The 16,437-nt window shown below is 32.2% G+C and overlaps 1 protein-coding gene and 1 pseudogene across 3 annotated transcripts in view; both read right to left on the bottom strand.

Annotated features, from left to right (window-relative positions):
* Nucleotides 1-16,437, bottom strand: part of LMLN (leishmanolysin like peptidase) — a 63,328-nt gene that overhangs the window by 36,579 nt on the left and 10,312 nt on the right. For all 3 annotated transcript variants that reach the window (XM_016135204.2, XM_016135202.2, XM_016135203.2), the window contains exons 7-12: nt 12,648-12,753; nt 9,800-9,894; nt 5,934-6,051; nt 4,825-4,932; nt 2,163-2,239; nt 206-316 (exon numbers count right to left, since the gene is read on the bottom strand). In XM_016135204.2, coding sequence (XP_015990690.2) covers nt 206-316; nt 2,163-2,239; nt 4,825-4,932; nt 5,934-6,051; nt 9,800-9,894; nt 12,648-12,753 — 615 coding nt within the window. The remainder of the gene's footprint in view (nt 1-205; nt 317-2,162; nt 2,240-4,824; nt 4,933-5,933; nt 6,052-9,799; nt 9,895-12,647; nt 12,754-16,437) is intronic.
* Nucleotides 15,800-15,918, bottom strand: LOC118602066 (annotated as a pseudogene).

Here is a 16,437-nt window from a genome sequence, read left to right as displayed (position 1 = left end):
AACAGAAATGCTTTATGGCTCTGGCTCCCATGCTGGAGATTTTTTTTAGTTTATGATTTAAAACAATACTGCAGCTACTTACTATATTATCAACAAGCACCATATGGCTTTCTATGTGTTTTGAAACTGAAAATAGGCTCTAGATAAAGAACAAAATCAGAAATAAATTGTGTTATCAAAGGCATTAGAGGAAATATATTCTTACTTTTTTCTCTGCTGATCAATCCAGAATTTACAGCTCTTCCTGACAAAGTCACAGCCCATTCCTCGGCCCCAGTCTAACTTCTCAGCCATGCTATAATTAGCTTTATACCAGCTGCAGAAATAATTCAAACAAAGCATTTTTATTACTGTCATTTAAAAAACAATTCCAGCATACTAATGATAAATCTCAACAATGAGCAAACTAGGACCTTAAAAAGGATTTTGGTGATCGGCCCCAAAAATAAACATTACAAAGAAACTCTTCACTACACAGGGATTGCTGCACATGATCACTAGAGCAGGCACTAGAAAACCTCAGCTTTATGGTGAGGGTACTTTCATATTTGAAAAAAACAAAACAAACATTTCTATTGTAATTTCCAAAGATGACAACAGTCACAAGTAGAAAGTGGTTAAGGTGTAAGACAAGGGAATAAAGGTCAAAGAAACAGAACAATCAATGAACCTACGCTGATACATCATCATCACCCAAAGTCCACAGTTTATGTTAGGGTTCACTCTTGGTGCTGCACATTCCATGGGTTCGGGCAAATGTATAATGTATCATGTATTTGCTCTTAATCACTATACATATATGTGAGTACTTTGGTCATGATGTATTACTTACTGTGGGAGATATTATGCTTAAACGACTACAAAAAGACACTTGTGTAGAATGTGTGAAGGCCTTTGGGCAGTAGAAAGGACCATTTAAGATGGAGGGAGACAGAATTAAAAATCTACTATAGTAATCCACGCAAAAGATAATGGTAGCCTTGATAAAGAAGTGGTGACCAAAAAAGTAGAGACTCCAAGGATACTGAGGAGCTACAAATCAAGCCAGATTTATGATTGATTCAATGTGAGACGTGGAGAGAAGAAGCTGTCAAGGATGATTCTCAGGTTTCTGTATGAATAAATCATGCTGTATTTTACTGGGAGAAGCAACTCAGTTAAGCTAAAGTCATACAGATTTTTGAAAATTAATTTCTATGTCTTTGATTATAAAATATTGCCAGAAATTTAGAAATGTATGGTCCATGTTGCTTTTGTGTTGCCTGAGAAAAAGCAAAATATGCTTTAAAATTCACCACTGTCATGATTTCATTAGTGACTCACACACTCCACAGTGTTTCTAATCCTACTGGTATCTTTAAAAAACTGGCATTGTTTTAAAAAGGGCTATAAATAGGTTGTTAAGCAGAGCAGCAGGAACACTTCTGCTGGCAATTGCTTATTCAGGGATAAAAGGGTAAGAGTTAAACGTCTTTTTTCCCTTTCGAATATATGAATTTTCTAACTTAGTCAACTGTAAAGTAGGACAAACAATGGCAACTGAGTAACAATGAACAAAGTGCTTAGGCTGTAGTTCCTAAAAACCATTAAAAGGAACCAGTGCTCCTTGGAAGACTGGCTGATGCCTAGATTTAGTATAGACAATGTGCTGATCATCCTGATACATCCTGTGATACCAGAGAGCAAGGAAGCTCTCAAAAACTAAGCAGTCTTGTCAAAAGGACTCAGGAGTCAACAAAGAAAAGACTACCATTGGAGTCATTTAAAAATAGTATTCTATTCCTTTACCAGAAAGTTCTACTGCTTTAAAAACCAGGAATCTATACATTACCGATTTCATTCATGATTTTAAAAATTGTTTAGCCTTTCCTTCATATTAGCATAATTTCTACTTATTGGAAAATAAATCTCATAACACCAGGATTTTCGTTCTATTCATTACTATACCTCAGGGCTTCAAATATTTATTGAATGAATGAATGTAGTTGTTACAGCCAATGAATAGCTAACTGTACAAAATTCAAAGAATGTTTTACTTCAGTGTAAAATGTCCATATTTTCTTAAGCTAATATTCATTTCATCTTGACCTTAATATTAATCTTAATATTCATTTAATTTTAATAAACAATTCATATAATAAGTAATCTCATATTTGTCTTACCCAGTGTCCTCCATTAATGCCAGAGTGATTCGAGAGAGGACTCGGTTCTGGGTGTGAGAACCAGTCATTGCTTCATTCTGAAAATCACCAATAGGTTTTAATTAGAAAACTGAACTCCTTGCAACTCCCAATAATTTCTGGGATTACTTTGATTTATATTTAAATTACCTCAAGTGTGAGAAGCTAATGAAACATATTTACTTAAAATAGTGAAATCCATAAGTCTTCTTTAAAATGACAAGACTGGAGCTTAAAGTAAAATCTACTTTCTGCCTCAAATGTATATATTGTGTACAATTTTTCTTAAATGGCAGACGACCAGCATTTAGAACTCTGTGATGAAAATGAAGATAAATATATGAAAACAGAAATAGTATAAAAATATTCCAGTATCTAGGCAAAGTAAAGGGGGGTAGTTGAGAAAGATGTCCAGATAATGGGGCATAGGGGAATACTTACCTGAATTACATGGAATGTTTTCATAACCCTTATGATCATAGAAATACACATTAATATCCAAAACAAGTAACACAGAATCATAGGATCAAAGGATTTGCAGGAGAACCCTAAAATATCATCAAGGTCTACTATCTACCCAATGTTTTAATCCCTACCATAAAATTCCTACCAGTAGGTCACCTAATGGTAGGGACTTCACTGCCTCTTAAGAAAGCATACCCAGATTTGCACAACATTTGATTATTCTTTAAATACTTATGTTAAATATTAAATGGTCATCTCGAGTACTTTAATATCATCTTTTAAAAAAATAGTTCTACTGAAAAGTAAGTTTTCATTTCTTGCCAATCTACAGCTTTCTAAAGGAAATTGCTTGAGAAAACTGCTTAAGGAAAATATAAAATCTAAAATTCCCGTGGGAGAAATAAGTGTATCTTTCATAAATTTCCATCACTGTTACTTTGTGATCACCTAGATAAGAACAGTCAGCACAAGCATTAATCTCTTTTCATACTTTTGCTAACTTGGGTCATGATATATGTAAGCTACAATGATCAAAGAAGCCAAACAGATTTCTAAAAATAACTCACACATACAGACAGACACATACCCCCTTTGACCTAGAAATTCCACTTCTAGGAATTTACCCTTTCTCTCTTTCTATGTACACAAATCTGACCTTGAGTTAACTTTCTAGTTCTGCTCCCCTGGAAACCTAACAAAGTTGGAATGTCGACTGTGTTACCAAGCAACAGTACATAGGGAAAAAGACCTCCTGATATGCCTCTGAACTGGGGATTACTACAAATGAACAAGAATACCTGTTGGTAAGCCACAGTCTGGGATTTCTCTATGTGCAGTGACTCTTATAGGTATGTCCCTTATAGAGATCTGGAAGTCAAGTCCCTGGAACTATTAAAAAAGATATTGGTTCTTATGTGGGACATGATACTTCTAAGCCAGGGTGATTCTTACACCCATTTGTACTGGTCTTGTACTACTGTATTTGAGCTGGAGGGGTAAGGAGGCACAAATAATAGCTCCTGAACTGCTGTGTGGAACAAGCTGTGCTTTCTTTTTTGTATCCTTCTAAATGAATGTTTTTCAGTGTGACCACTTTAGGTATTGTTAGTTTGACTGTTTAATTGAACCTAAGAACCACCACTAAAACAACATTTCTAGAAGGCACTACAGATATAAATATGTTGCTCATCACAATACTCATTACAATATTTTTTAAATAAAAAATTTAACACAATTGTTCATTAACACAGGAATGTTGGTAACATTCATATAATACTGTGTAGCTGTTAAAAAATGAGTAGATCCAATATACAGTCTATTTTGCTAAAGCATGTGTTTCCATATGAATGCGGTCATGAGAGACTGGTAAATAAGGAAACAAGGACTCATGTTGGTTCATAATGATTTTTCCCTGGATGTCACTGTTTTATATAATGGAACAAGAGCAGCTAAATGCAGCACACACTAAGACAAGCACTCACAGTGACAAAGAAAAGCTGTGTGCACAGTGCACTGCTCCGTGTCCACTTATCCCACGCTCTCCCACTGGCTTGGTATGGCCAGAGGTTCTGTCTTGCAATTGCTCACTTCTTGGTTCTCTCTAATTTGTGTACATTTTACTCTTTTTCTCCATTATTCAGATTTATAGTCTCCCATCCAGCTATCATTACTTTTTGTTATTGTTGTTAAATGTAAAGAAATACTGGAGTAAACATAGTTTATTTATTGGAAGTATCATGTCTTTTTAAATCAACCTAGTACTTGTATTATGAGTATTGTTTTTGTTAGTGCTCTGATATTTGTTTTTTCCACAAGTGTTGTTATTTTTAGTGTTCAATTTTGAAGAAAGAGGTTTTTTAGGAAAGCACACATTGCATTACAGCAGAAGCATTTGTACTATCTTGGAAAAATGTTTAAGATATATCATTAAGTGAAGAAAGTTGCATAAATTTACGAACCTATTTTTTTAAAAATGTGTGTTACTGTGTGCGTCTCTACATATGTATATAACTTTTGGAAGGATATATAAAAACTTAAATAGTGATTACATCAGGAAAGTGGATTTGAAAAGCTAAAGGGGACGAATGACTTAAATAACTGTTTAAATAACTTTACCATAAATAAGAATTACTTTTATTAAAGAAAAAATACATCTAGTAGAATTTTAAAATAAACTGACCTCTAATAACCGTTTTTCCCAATGGTTGAGCTCAGTGCCCATACCACCTTGATTTTCAAGTTCCATTCCCTCCAGAATTGGACAGTTAAAATGTTTTCGTGCTTCATCCTAAGAATCAGAAAAAAATATAAATCTTAGAAAAGTACAATAAAATAATGTATACAATATTATAAAAGTACAATAAAATAATGTATTCTATTTTATTATATCTTGTGTAATAAAATAACTAAAATAAAAGAGTTATTTTATTACACAAGATATAATAAGATAGACATTAAAGAATTTTTTTGGTGAGAAGAGAGAAATAGTGTTTTTAATATAGTCAAATAAAATATGTTAATACTCTCACACTCTTCTTTGCAAATAAATTACTATATCTTTTCAAATTTTTTCTATTTGAAGATTTTAACTTTAAGGCACATATTTCAAAAAAGTTATAGACAAGTATGACTGCCATTTGTAACTCTTGTATCAACAATGATTTTAACATAGGTATAAATTGCTCTTATGGATACAATATTTGTAGGAAAAATAAGTTGTTCGTTAAAATACAATTTTGCTCATTTGGTTCTGTCCGTCCTTCAGTTAGAGATTTCCAGGTATGGGAAATATGTCAAGATCAGTGTAAAATTTCAGAAGGCAGAGATAGAGCTGTATTTACTCAAGGAAAGAAAAAGGGAGAATAGGTTTCTGTCATTACATAAGAGTGTGAAAGGAACCCTGTGATGATTCATTTTATATTAACCCTCTCCCTCTCCCTTTCTCAAAAGATCCGGTTAGTTCTGTTTCTCTGGAGAATTCTGACTAATAGAGACACCAAATGAAGTAACCAGCAGTTATGCAAATAGTACCAGTAATCCTAAGAGGTATCAAAACAGAGGAGCACTGGCTTAATACAGCGGGTAGAATGGAAACCAGCAAAGTCATTGCCAAATTTCCATTTCCTGAGATTTCTCTGGGCCTGTGGCTTTATTGTACTGTCTTTATATTATTTTTTCTCCTATCAGCTCTAAAAATTTAATGTTATTAAACAATGATTAGTAAAGAAAGGACCATAATGAAGGAAAAGAGCAGATGGCTCATGAGACAATAAATTCAGTAATACTTACGACAACACGAGGTGTTACTAGGAGATACACAGTGTGAGGAACTATTTTATTATCTCGAACATCCCATAATCTTTCTACTTTTCGAACTACTTTATCACTCCATTGATATAATCCAAGACTGCAATTAAAGAAGACAGTCACTTTTGCAAATTCATCATATTAAATGTAAAAGTGCTTATGGATATTAATGAAGTTAAAATATTTTGAGCTTACTACATATCTAGTCTATGCAAAGTATTGATATTTTCTAATTTAATCTTTTCAACAACCTTATAAAATTATCATCACTATTTTGCAGATAAAGAGACAAAAGCTTAGAGAGTTGAAGTAACTTGCTCGAGTCTACATAGCTAATACTTGGCTAAGATGACAATAAATTACTTCCTTTTAACAAATTTATTGGATAAAACAAAAGCAAGTCCAAATATGTCACTTTAGTGGAGAAGTATAATTTACTTAACTGTGCTGTGAAACAAGTTATTCATCTAGGAAGAAAAAAGTCAAATCCCTATTTCATCCCATATACAGAAATAAATTCTAGACAGAAGTCAGCAAAAATGGCAGAATAAAGACCTCTGAAAATTCTCTGCTTCATGAAAGCAATGAAAAAAAGTACCAAAATTGGCCAAATCAACTTTTGAACTCTGGAAATTAACCAAAGATTTGCAGCAATCCCACAAGCATTTAAGAAAAATGTATGAATCTCAGTAGGAACAGTAAGCTTTGTGGTGTTTCCCCATGCCTCCTCTCCAGCCCTGTGGCAGCCTTGAAAACACAAAACCCACAGTCATGGTGAGAACTAACAACCTGGCAGCCACCAGAGGGGGCAGTATGGAATTAACTTGGAAGAGGCAATTAAAAAAAAAAAAAAGTACGATCAAATTGAATGTCTACAAGAGAGTCAGCTCAGACTTAAAGCACATACAAGTTGAACATAAAAAGGATTTAAAAAAATACCATTTAAACAATACTCAAAAGAATGCTGTAACGGCTACATTATTATCAGACAAAATAGACTTTAGGAGAAAAATTGCTACTATGGGGAAATTTTATAATAACAAAAAGGTCAATCCACCAAGAAGCTATAACAATTATAAAAATTTATGTATCTTATAAAAAAACAAAAATATACGAATCAAAAATAAATTTCAAATGGAGTAAAGCTATGAATGTAAAACATTCAAATAATAATGTACTATAGAAAATTTAGGATATTTGTATAATCTGGAGAACAGAAACTTTCTTAAGCAATAAAAAAATAGATTAATATAAAATTTAAAAACAGTATGGCAAAAATATGATAATGAGATAAAGAGATAGTTAAATGGGAAAAAGTAGTTACAACAATCATCAAGAAGGATTAATATCCCTAATTTATAAAAAAAACTCTTAGAAAGTGATTAGAAAAGAAAAAGCAACCAAGACTGGACTAAGAAAATAGGCAGTGTATAAAGAGAAAATGTAAACAGCTAAAACCTTACTAGTAGTCCTAGAAATATAAGAAGACACCAACTTTTACCAATCGGATACGCCTAAAAAAAGATCTAATATGGTACAATATACAGTATTGGTAAGGTTATAACAAAAGCACTCATATATCCCTGATGGGAGTATGGCCGGCCACAACTTAAAAAAAAAAAAAAGCAGTTTTTATTAAAATTCATAGTGAACATAGATTTTAAAATAACAATGTCACTTTAAAGAATCTATCTTGCCCAAATACTAGCACTACTACAAAAGCAATTTGTTTGTTTATTACAGAAAATTATGATGAACATCAATTTTGATTTTTACCTATAACTTAAATAATTTTTTCTGGCTTTTTCCTAGTTCACTTCTACCATTGACCTTACAAATCTGTCATTCTCACCAATAAAATAGAATATAAAAAGGCTATTTTTCCCTACCATTATTTTAGGAAAAATTTATGAAACATACAAAATGCTAAAAGAACCATATAGTGAACACCTGTATACCCAATATCCACTACCATAATTCTACAATTAACATTTTGTTCTGTTTGTTGTATCACTTTCATCTACCCATGCCAAAGAGAATTTATTCTTAGTTCCTTTTATCCTTTTCCATGGCATGGCAATGTTTAAACATAAGTAGTGAACAAAGCTAGCAAGAAAATAAATACCTTGTACCTTACTAATAACATCAATATCCTCTTCACCATCCACACTTGAAGATTAACAGTTATTCCAAATAGAATAGGGACAAATCCAACTCTTTATATGTCTAACAACTGAATTCTCATTACTCTATTATCTCCGTTTATACTCTAAAATTCTTGCTTTCAAGGAATAGCCTCAATGCAAAAAGCACTACAAATAATCAGTTTAACAATGGTTCCTGTGTGTGGGTACCTCTCTCATCACCTACATCACTATGTAGTTGATGCCTCTCTCAATATTTATATTCCCCTAAGACCACAACTCTCAGAAAAGACCAGACTTCTTCCATACCACCAAAAAAACAAACACACTCCACGAAGGAAAACATCTATTTCTACATTAGAAATTCATTTCACATGTACTCTAAAAAATATTATGACAAATAAAGTATTATCTGCTTTAATATTTATTTAATTCTAGCCATTTTAATAGATATTTGCAACTGAAGTAAAATATATATAAAGTAAACAAATTTTAAGTATAAAGATTAATTAGCTTTTTTATTCTATATGCATATACCACTACTCTAATAAAATATGGGACAGTCAGGACACATCAGCCCCCAATTTGGGCGAGAAGACCTCACAGTGTGACGATCAGACATGTTGTGGTTTCAACCACTCCTGTTTGAGGGGTTTTGGTTCAGGAGTCTCTTCTTTTTCTTCTGTGTATTCTTTATGGCGTAGGTCTGAGCAAAACTGGCATGAACTGACTGCTGTTTAGAATAACACTTACAGAATGGACATCCTGGGCCAGAGTGGTGGTGGGAGTGTGGGGGCAGGGTGAGGGCAGTTAGGAAAGGTTTCCTTGCACCTCTTCCCAATCTATACTAAAGCATTTAACAGCAGCCCCTCCAAAAAAACCACTAAGCTGTCTTTTATTGTTGTCTATTTTTAAATTTCATAGAAAATGGACTATTTGATTTCTTTTACTCAACATTATATCTGTGATATTCATACATGTTATTGCATGCAGCAATACTGTACTCTTTTTAGTGCTTTGGAGTTTTCAATTATAGAAATATATAGGAATATATCACAATTTATTTATCTATTCTACTATTAATGGACCTTCGGGTAGTTTCCATTTTGGGGGTATTAATAACTGCCATCAAGATTCTTATATATGTCTTTTTGTGAACATGTGCTCTTAGTTTAAAGACGTACTTTTTATATGAATGCATGCAAATGGTTACAATTCTATGGCTGATATTCCACATAAAATTCTTGATAATTTTTTTTAGTGTTTCTTGATATTATCTCAGGCTCTGAATTTCTAGATCACAGCTAATATTCAGTGTTAAATACCCATTTACATGTAAATATTTCCATGTACAGAGGCAATAATTATTAATAAACCAAAATATAACTGACCCTTATTTTCCCATGGCCTTACTATACTGTAAAGTGATACAAGTTACAATATGGTAGAAAAAGCCCTGCCTAGCAAGGAGAGTTCCGGCTCTTTGGACTGTCACTTAAGCTTTTTGCAACTCGACTGCTTCACCCATAAAATGAAAAGTGAAACTAAATGACCTCTTGTTATATCCTATCTTGTTTTAATAGCTACAATTTTCTTAGGCTAGCCATAAAGCCACTGTTATTTATAGCACCTAACATGCAATGATTCTCAGATACTAGTATTAGCACCCTCTTAAAAGAGAACAAAAACAAAAATAACAAATACCTATAATTAAAAGGTGGGAGACCATCTGCAAATCTTGAAGTTAGAGGATTTCCATCTTTATCATGGTAGAATGCAAACAGCCCAGCAGAAAAACCCTACAAGAAAAAGTTCAGAGTGTCTTAAAGTAAAAAATATCAATTCTGATTATAGACATAACATACTGCTATCAAAAGAGAACACTGATATAACCACATAAAAACGCCACATCAGTACTTCCACAGAAACTTCTCATATTAGAATTGGACAATAAAGTGTTCCATATTTATGAATTTTAAATTCCAATTATTTGAGGTTATTTTAAGTGAGGAAACCAAAAGTAATGGTGAAGATACTCTTTAGTAGTAGTATGGACAATGCACTTATTTGTTTAAGAATGTGTTTATCACAGTTGATCTTTACATAAACTTACTAAACTCTATAACTGTATCCAGGGAATGCTACTCTTGAGAACAATTAACAATACAGTTTAGAGTAAGGGAGCTGAGTGATCAAGTGTGAGCCTATGAGCACTCATAAAAATTCAAAGTCTTTGATCCCAAAGTCCACATTTAATATATGTCTACATTTTTTAAAAAAGAGTGTAAATGTGTGTGTGTGTACATTTAAGAAAAAAAGACTAAAAACATATATATCAAAACAATAGATATGGTTCTTTTGCTAGTAAGGTTAATGTATAAAATCACCCATATTCCTAAAATAATTTTACAATGCAAATTTGTATGTTTATAATCACATTTTAAGAAGTCTTCAATTTCAATGAGATAATGTATACCTTACATAAAGGTATTCAAGTTTCCATTTTATATCCCTCCCCTCCAAAATATGAGAAAATGGACCAAAAAATGGTGACATTTGATATATCCTATTTCATTACTGAGATTTCTTTATTTTCTTTCCTAATCTAATAACTAAAACAAAGCACTTTTATAACTACTTTTTAATGTATGTTTTATACATTGAGAATGTTATAGCTTATATTCAAATAACTAACAATCATAATTGACCACTTAATCAATTTCATTTGCAAATTTCTTTGCTTACATAACTGTGGTCTCTGTGTCATTCAAGTCTTGCCAAAATGATTAATGGAATCCCGATTATTCTTTTATTCCTATATTTCTTCTTCTTTTTTTAATCTCTGAAGATACAAAGGATACTTAGTGGAGTCAGCTAAGAAAATCTAAACAGTTTTTAATATACAAATTGCTGAAATTATATAAAGCTTAAAATAGTATGGTTTGCCTCATCCTTTATAATATTCTAAATGCACATTTTTTTTCAACCTGAATAACTAGAAAATTGCTAAGAAGAATTATCTCAGGATTATCTAGTATTCAAAGTACCATGGATGACTGTATTTAATAGCTATATTTAACTTTACAATTTTTAAAATAACTCAAACTTACAAAAAAGTTCTAAAATTCTAATAGAAACTTATGTATCCTCTTCAAGAAGACTTAAGATGTTAGTTTTGCCAAATTTTCTACAGATTTTTTTAAAAGAAATAAAACACTACAGAATAAACCCTGCTGACACTTCATTACCTAAACCCTTTCTCCTTCTTCTGTTCCCAGAGGTAACGACTACCTTGAAGTCAATGTACGTAATTCTCACACATGCTGTTATGTTCAATGGTGTCCTGCTTTGAGATTTCCTGATTGCTAAAGTGTGAATACTTTCTCATACATTTCTTGGTCAACTGGATTTTTTTTATTCTATGAATTGTCTATTCATAATTTATCTCATGTTTGGGACCTCTGCATTCATGTTCACTATGAAGCAGACTTAAAATCTGTTATTTTTCTCTAGTTCTCTTATCAAGTATCCATAGATTTTAGAGCTTAAAGCTTAAAATGTTAGAGTGATGACTGCCTTTCGCCAAATTTAGTAGGTTCAGCTTACTTTAATAAAAGGAAAATACGTGATTCATTTTAGAATCTCTAATCTGAAAGATATATGTGCTATCTGATTACCCCGGTTTCACCGAGTTATTCAACATATTTGCTGATTTAAAGACCAAGGCTTGCATTTCAAACTCATACATTAAGGCTCACTACATAAAACTAATAAATAATACCCACTAATTTTATTATACCTTACTATGTACAGCATGGCATTAAGCTTTTTGTATATTTTGTCTTATTTAATCTTCAAGAAAAAAAATCCATTGTAGTATGTACTATCTTCATTTTATAGATGAAACTGAGGCTTACGAAGGCTAAATAATTTGCGCAACTTCCCAAAGACTTTTAGTGGTAGAGTTAAGAAGAATCGCTCCTAGACTTGTGTGATCTAGTGTCTCTCTTAATTTTACTGCCATCTACTTTTTAAATACATGAGTAGCATCAACAGAGCATTTCCTAGGCTCTTAGGCAACTTTAATTCCCTAGATATACAGAAAAAGTTCGCTATTTTGGATGAATTAGGAAAATGGAAGAAGTTCTGAATCAGTTAGCATATATAAACTGAGAAAGCCTAAACACATCAAGATTTTTAGAAATGAGATCTCTGTAGGTGATAAAATCTATAATTAGTATATCAGTTGTCATTTTAGAGAAAAGTGAATTTTTCTAAATTACTAAGTCTTTTTCTGAAGAAATGTAATTATTTTCTCAAAAATCTTATTTGCCTAATGGATTTACTTTTTAAATTATTCTTGGTAGAATAACTCAATTTAGCCACTATGCTAATCACTATAAATTTTCTATTGGCAGAGGCCTAACCAACTAGGTTTTATAGAACATGAATCTAATAAGCTATGTAATCTTAAAATTTAATGTATACATCCAAATGAGAATACAATAAACAGAAAATTAAGGCATGAAGAACAGTTAACAGTAAAATTTACCAGGGCATGAATAATCTCATGTTTCACTGTGGATAGCATCCCAATAAACTCCTGAGGCTGGGTAGAGATCATATTTGGACACAGGTTAGCATATCCTGCTACTGGCCTGTCAAAATAGACATTGAATTTTTTATTATATTCCAGAACAATATGTATTATGATATTTACTAACCTATACCTTTCAATTAAAAACTGCCCAAGATCTGAAAAAATCTTTGCTAAATATTAAATGTCATTTAATTATACTTTAGCGTGAATTTTTAAAATGCCAATATATATCAAAAAGAGGAATGAACTGAAAAGCTCAAATTCTAATGCTATTTTACCTGCAAAATCCATATCTGACTTCAGCATTTCACTATATTTACAAGCACAGGGACACACAAGTAGAGAGGGAATCAAAATATATGATAGGACAATAAACAAATCATTCAGGTTGCTGAAACAAATCATTCAGGTTGAACCTTCTTATCTCCATCTTGCTAGTCCCCTTCTCCTGCCTCAACACTGCCCTCATTCACATAAAGATTTTTATCATTCCACTATCTTCTTTTGTATTATATACCTTCTAGAATCTACAGAATTTTCCATTTCCTTCTGCACCCAGAACCTGAGCTGGCTTTAATAAATTATGGAACAATGTCAGCACCGCTGAAAGGTTTCCTTGAGCCTCTTCCCAATCTATACTCAACTTTATGGCATTTAACAGCGGCCCCTCAAAAACACCACTAAGCTGTCTTTTATTGTTGCCTGTTTTTAAATTCCATACAAAATGGACTGTTTGACTTCTTTCGTTCAACATTATGTCTGTGATATTCATACATGTTATTTCATGTAGCAATAGTGTACTCTGTGACCCAGAGTAATTCAGTCAGTTCTACCATGCGCCTCTTTGTCTTTCAAAAGCTATGGCAAACAGACAATGGTAAGGAACCCCAAGGTCCTTTCTCCCACCCCTACCTTAACATTTTACCACAGCAACATCAGAGACTAAATTGTGATTGCCTATTTACAAATTAACATTTGCCTTATTTAAATAAAAACTTATAGAATACTTTCTTGATACTTGAAAACAGACTTACACTTAGAAAAAGTGTGAATTCACTTACCAAAACTTTGCCAGTGACCTCTAAAATATAAAATGGATGTCATGTCAGGCTTAAAACCCCTCAGGAACTTCCTACAGAATTTAGTTTAAAAGAGCTCTGACTGTCCAATGCATTTCCCAAAGCGCTCATCCTCAAACATGGTGTCCACTGAAGCAGCTTCTAACAGCAAGAGGTACACAATGGCTTCTTCGTAACACGAGCTATTTCTCTACATCTTTATTTGGCTGAAGCCTAACAATGTTCAGGTTACAGCTAAAATTTCACTTTTTCAAAGAGGTCTTCTTTGCCCAATCGATATAAATTATGTTTCCCCTTTGGTTCTCTTTTATGTTACAGCACTCTATTTTGGGTTTTTTGTTTTTGTTTTTACAAAGTATTTACCACATTTCAAGCACCTATTCATTTTTAAATATATTTAACTAATTTCTTTCTCTCTGTGTAATTTATAAGTTCTGTGAGGCAGGTACACATATCTATTTTGTTTGCCTAGTGTGCTGGCAACATTAGGCACTCAAATATTCATGGAATGAATTACTGCAATATGGTAGTTTTGAAGGAAAGTTCACTTCCTTCAAAAAATTAGAAATAACTAAAGATACTGCTCTTTTTTTCTGACATGGACTCTCCTCAGAAAAAAAACAAAATCTTTAGACAAGTATAAGACATATATGAGAAGCTTCATATTCACTTATCCAAAAAACATTTAGTTTTTTTAGCTACTCATTCATATCATATGTGAACCAAATGTTAAAGTGCTTTAAACAAACATAATAGCAATACAATGAAACTGAAATGCACCTCTATTCTATGGAGTTTTCACTTCTGTGACAACTATGCTGGATTTTCTTAACAAAAAACAATTATTTAGATACTTTAGGTACTTTCAACATGATCAGATAGATGCTGAAAGGAGATGAGCTAATCTAGACCCATCTCAACATGGGATTTTATATGCCTTACTCCACTTCCCCAGGGAAGCCATTCTGCTCCTAATAAGTTGTTCACTTTAAACATGTCTTTTATATTTATGTATGTATATAAAAAAAGTAACAAAAACTCATTGTAAAAGGTGTATATCCAAACAATAGAGAAATGTATAAAGAAAAAAAGAAAATTTCTTGTTTTACAATCCATCTCCACTTAATTCCACTATCAAAGGGAACTGCTATCGACAATTTGGGTTGCTTTATTTTTAGGGTGACCAGTCCTTGCAGTTTGTCCAAGACTGAGGGTTTCCCAGGATATGAGACTTTCAGTGCTCAAACAAGGGTAGTCAAGGGTAGTCCTGGGTAAATTGGGATGATTAGTAATATTAATTATTTCTTTTTCCTCAGCACATTCAAGTATATAGATAGATTTTTAAAACAATTATGGAATCACATTATATACACTGTTTTACAATGTTCTTTTGACATTCAATAGTATATTCAAAATGCGATTGGGTGTGTGCATGCATGTATGATCTATATGGTTTAGTTCAAATTAAGATAAAGAACCATGATTTTGCAATACTACTACTAGGAAGGTATATTTCTCAAAGTCATCTACTTTAAGAAAGTATTTTATCAAGTAATTTATCATTCATTTAGCATTTCCTTGATATCAAGACACCCTTAACTATAAACTATCATAAATTTAAGAACTGCTTCTCACGAAAAAAGAAATATTCTATTATATATATATCTTCTTTTTACTAAAAAATATTAGATACATATCTACAAAACATATAGCACTTTTAGTCATACACTCAAAATTTGACTCTAAGCCTTTTCAATATTCAGAAGCTAAAGATTTTTGAGTCAAATTTCATATATTAACAATTATATAATATCATAACAACAGGCTGCTTTTCATAATCCATGATACTGTTTTTTGACATCTTCACCACCTTCAATATTGACAGTATAATTCTGAAGCACATACTGGTATTTCCTTTGTATGACTATTGGGTTCAACAAACAATTTTTTCCCCTTAAATTAATTATCAATAAAAGTGAAACAGCTATTTTTACTTATTTTATTTTTTTATTATTTTATTTTTTTAGCCTACAGCCCCTGGCAGTCCTAGGCGGTCTCCCATCCAAGTACTAACCAGGCCAGACCCTGCTTAGCTTCTGAGATCAGATGAAATTGGGTATGTTCAGGGTGATATGGACATAGACAAAACAGCTCTTTAAAGCCAGCGAATCTTTTGACAGAGAAATGAATATTGAGGGCCTCAGCAATGATCCCTACGCACATATGAATTGGTCATATTAACTCTTCTAGTTTTGAGAATGTTACATACAATCTACTCTACTGTCTTTATTGATTTGTCTGGAGTATAACAGGCTATCTTCTACATATATAATGACTTTTCATTTTAAGGCCTACTTTGCTGGAAAAATATTTTTGAAATAAAAAATTTTATTTCAAAAATCTTTTTGTAAATAAAAAAAGGACTTTAAATTTTTAAGCGCTAATTTAGCTAAGTGATGGACATATCAAATTATATGACAATTAGATGAACAGTTCTTAACATCTTACTTAAAGCTCAGCACAGAAGTGCTAAAATTAAAGTTCAAATAGTTTACTCAGAGAGGTATTCACTCCCTCGAAAAATTCTCTTGACAGTAGACTTTTTCTTTGGAGTTGGTACAAATATTACCTTATGGGTAACAATCCATAATCTGACTTCCCCA

The sequence above is a fragment of the Rousettus aegyptiacus genome, unplaced genomic scaffold, assembly GCF_014176215.1.
Source record: "Rousettus aegyptiacus isolate mRouAeg1 unplaced genomic scaffold, mRouAeg1.p scaffold_m13_p_4, whole genome shotgun sequence".
Lineage (NCBI taxonomy): Eukaryota > Metazoa > Chordata > Mammalia > Chiroptera > Pteropodidae > Rousettus > Rousettus aegyptiacus.
Note: the sequence above shows the minus strand (reverse complement) of the source record. Positions and strands in the feature narration are given on the sequence as shown.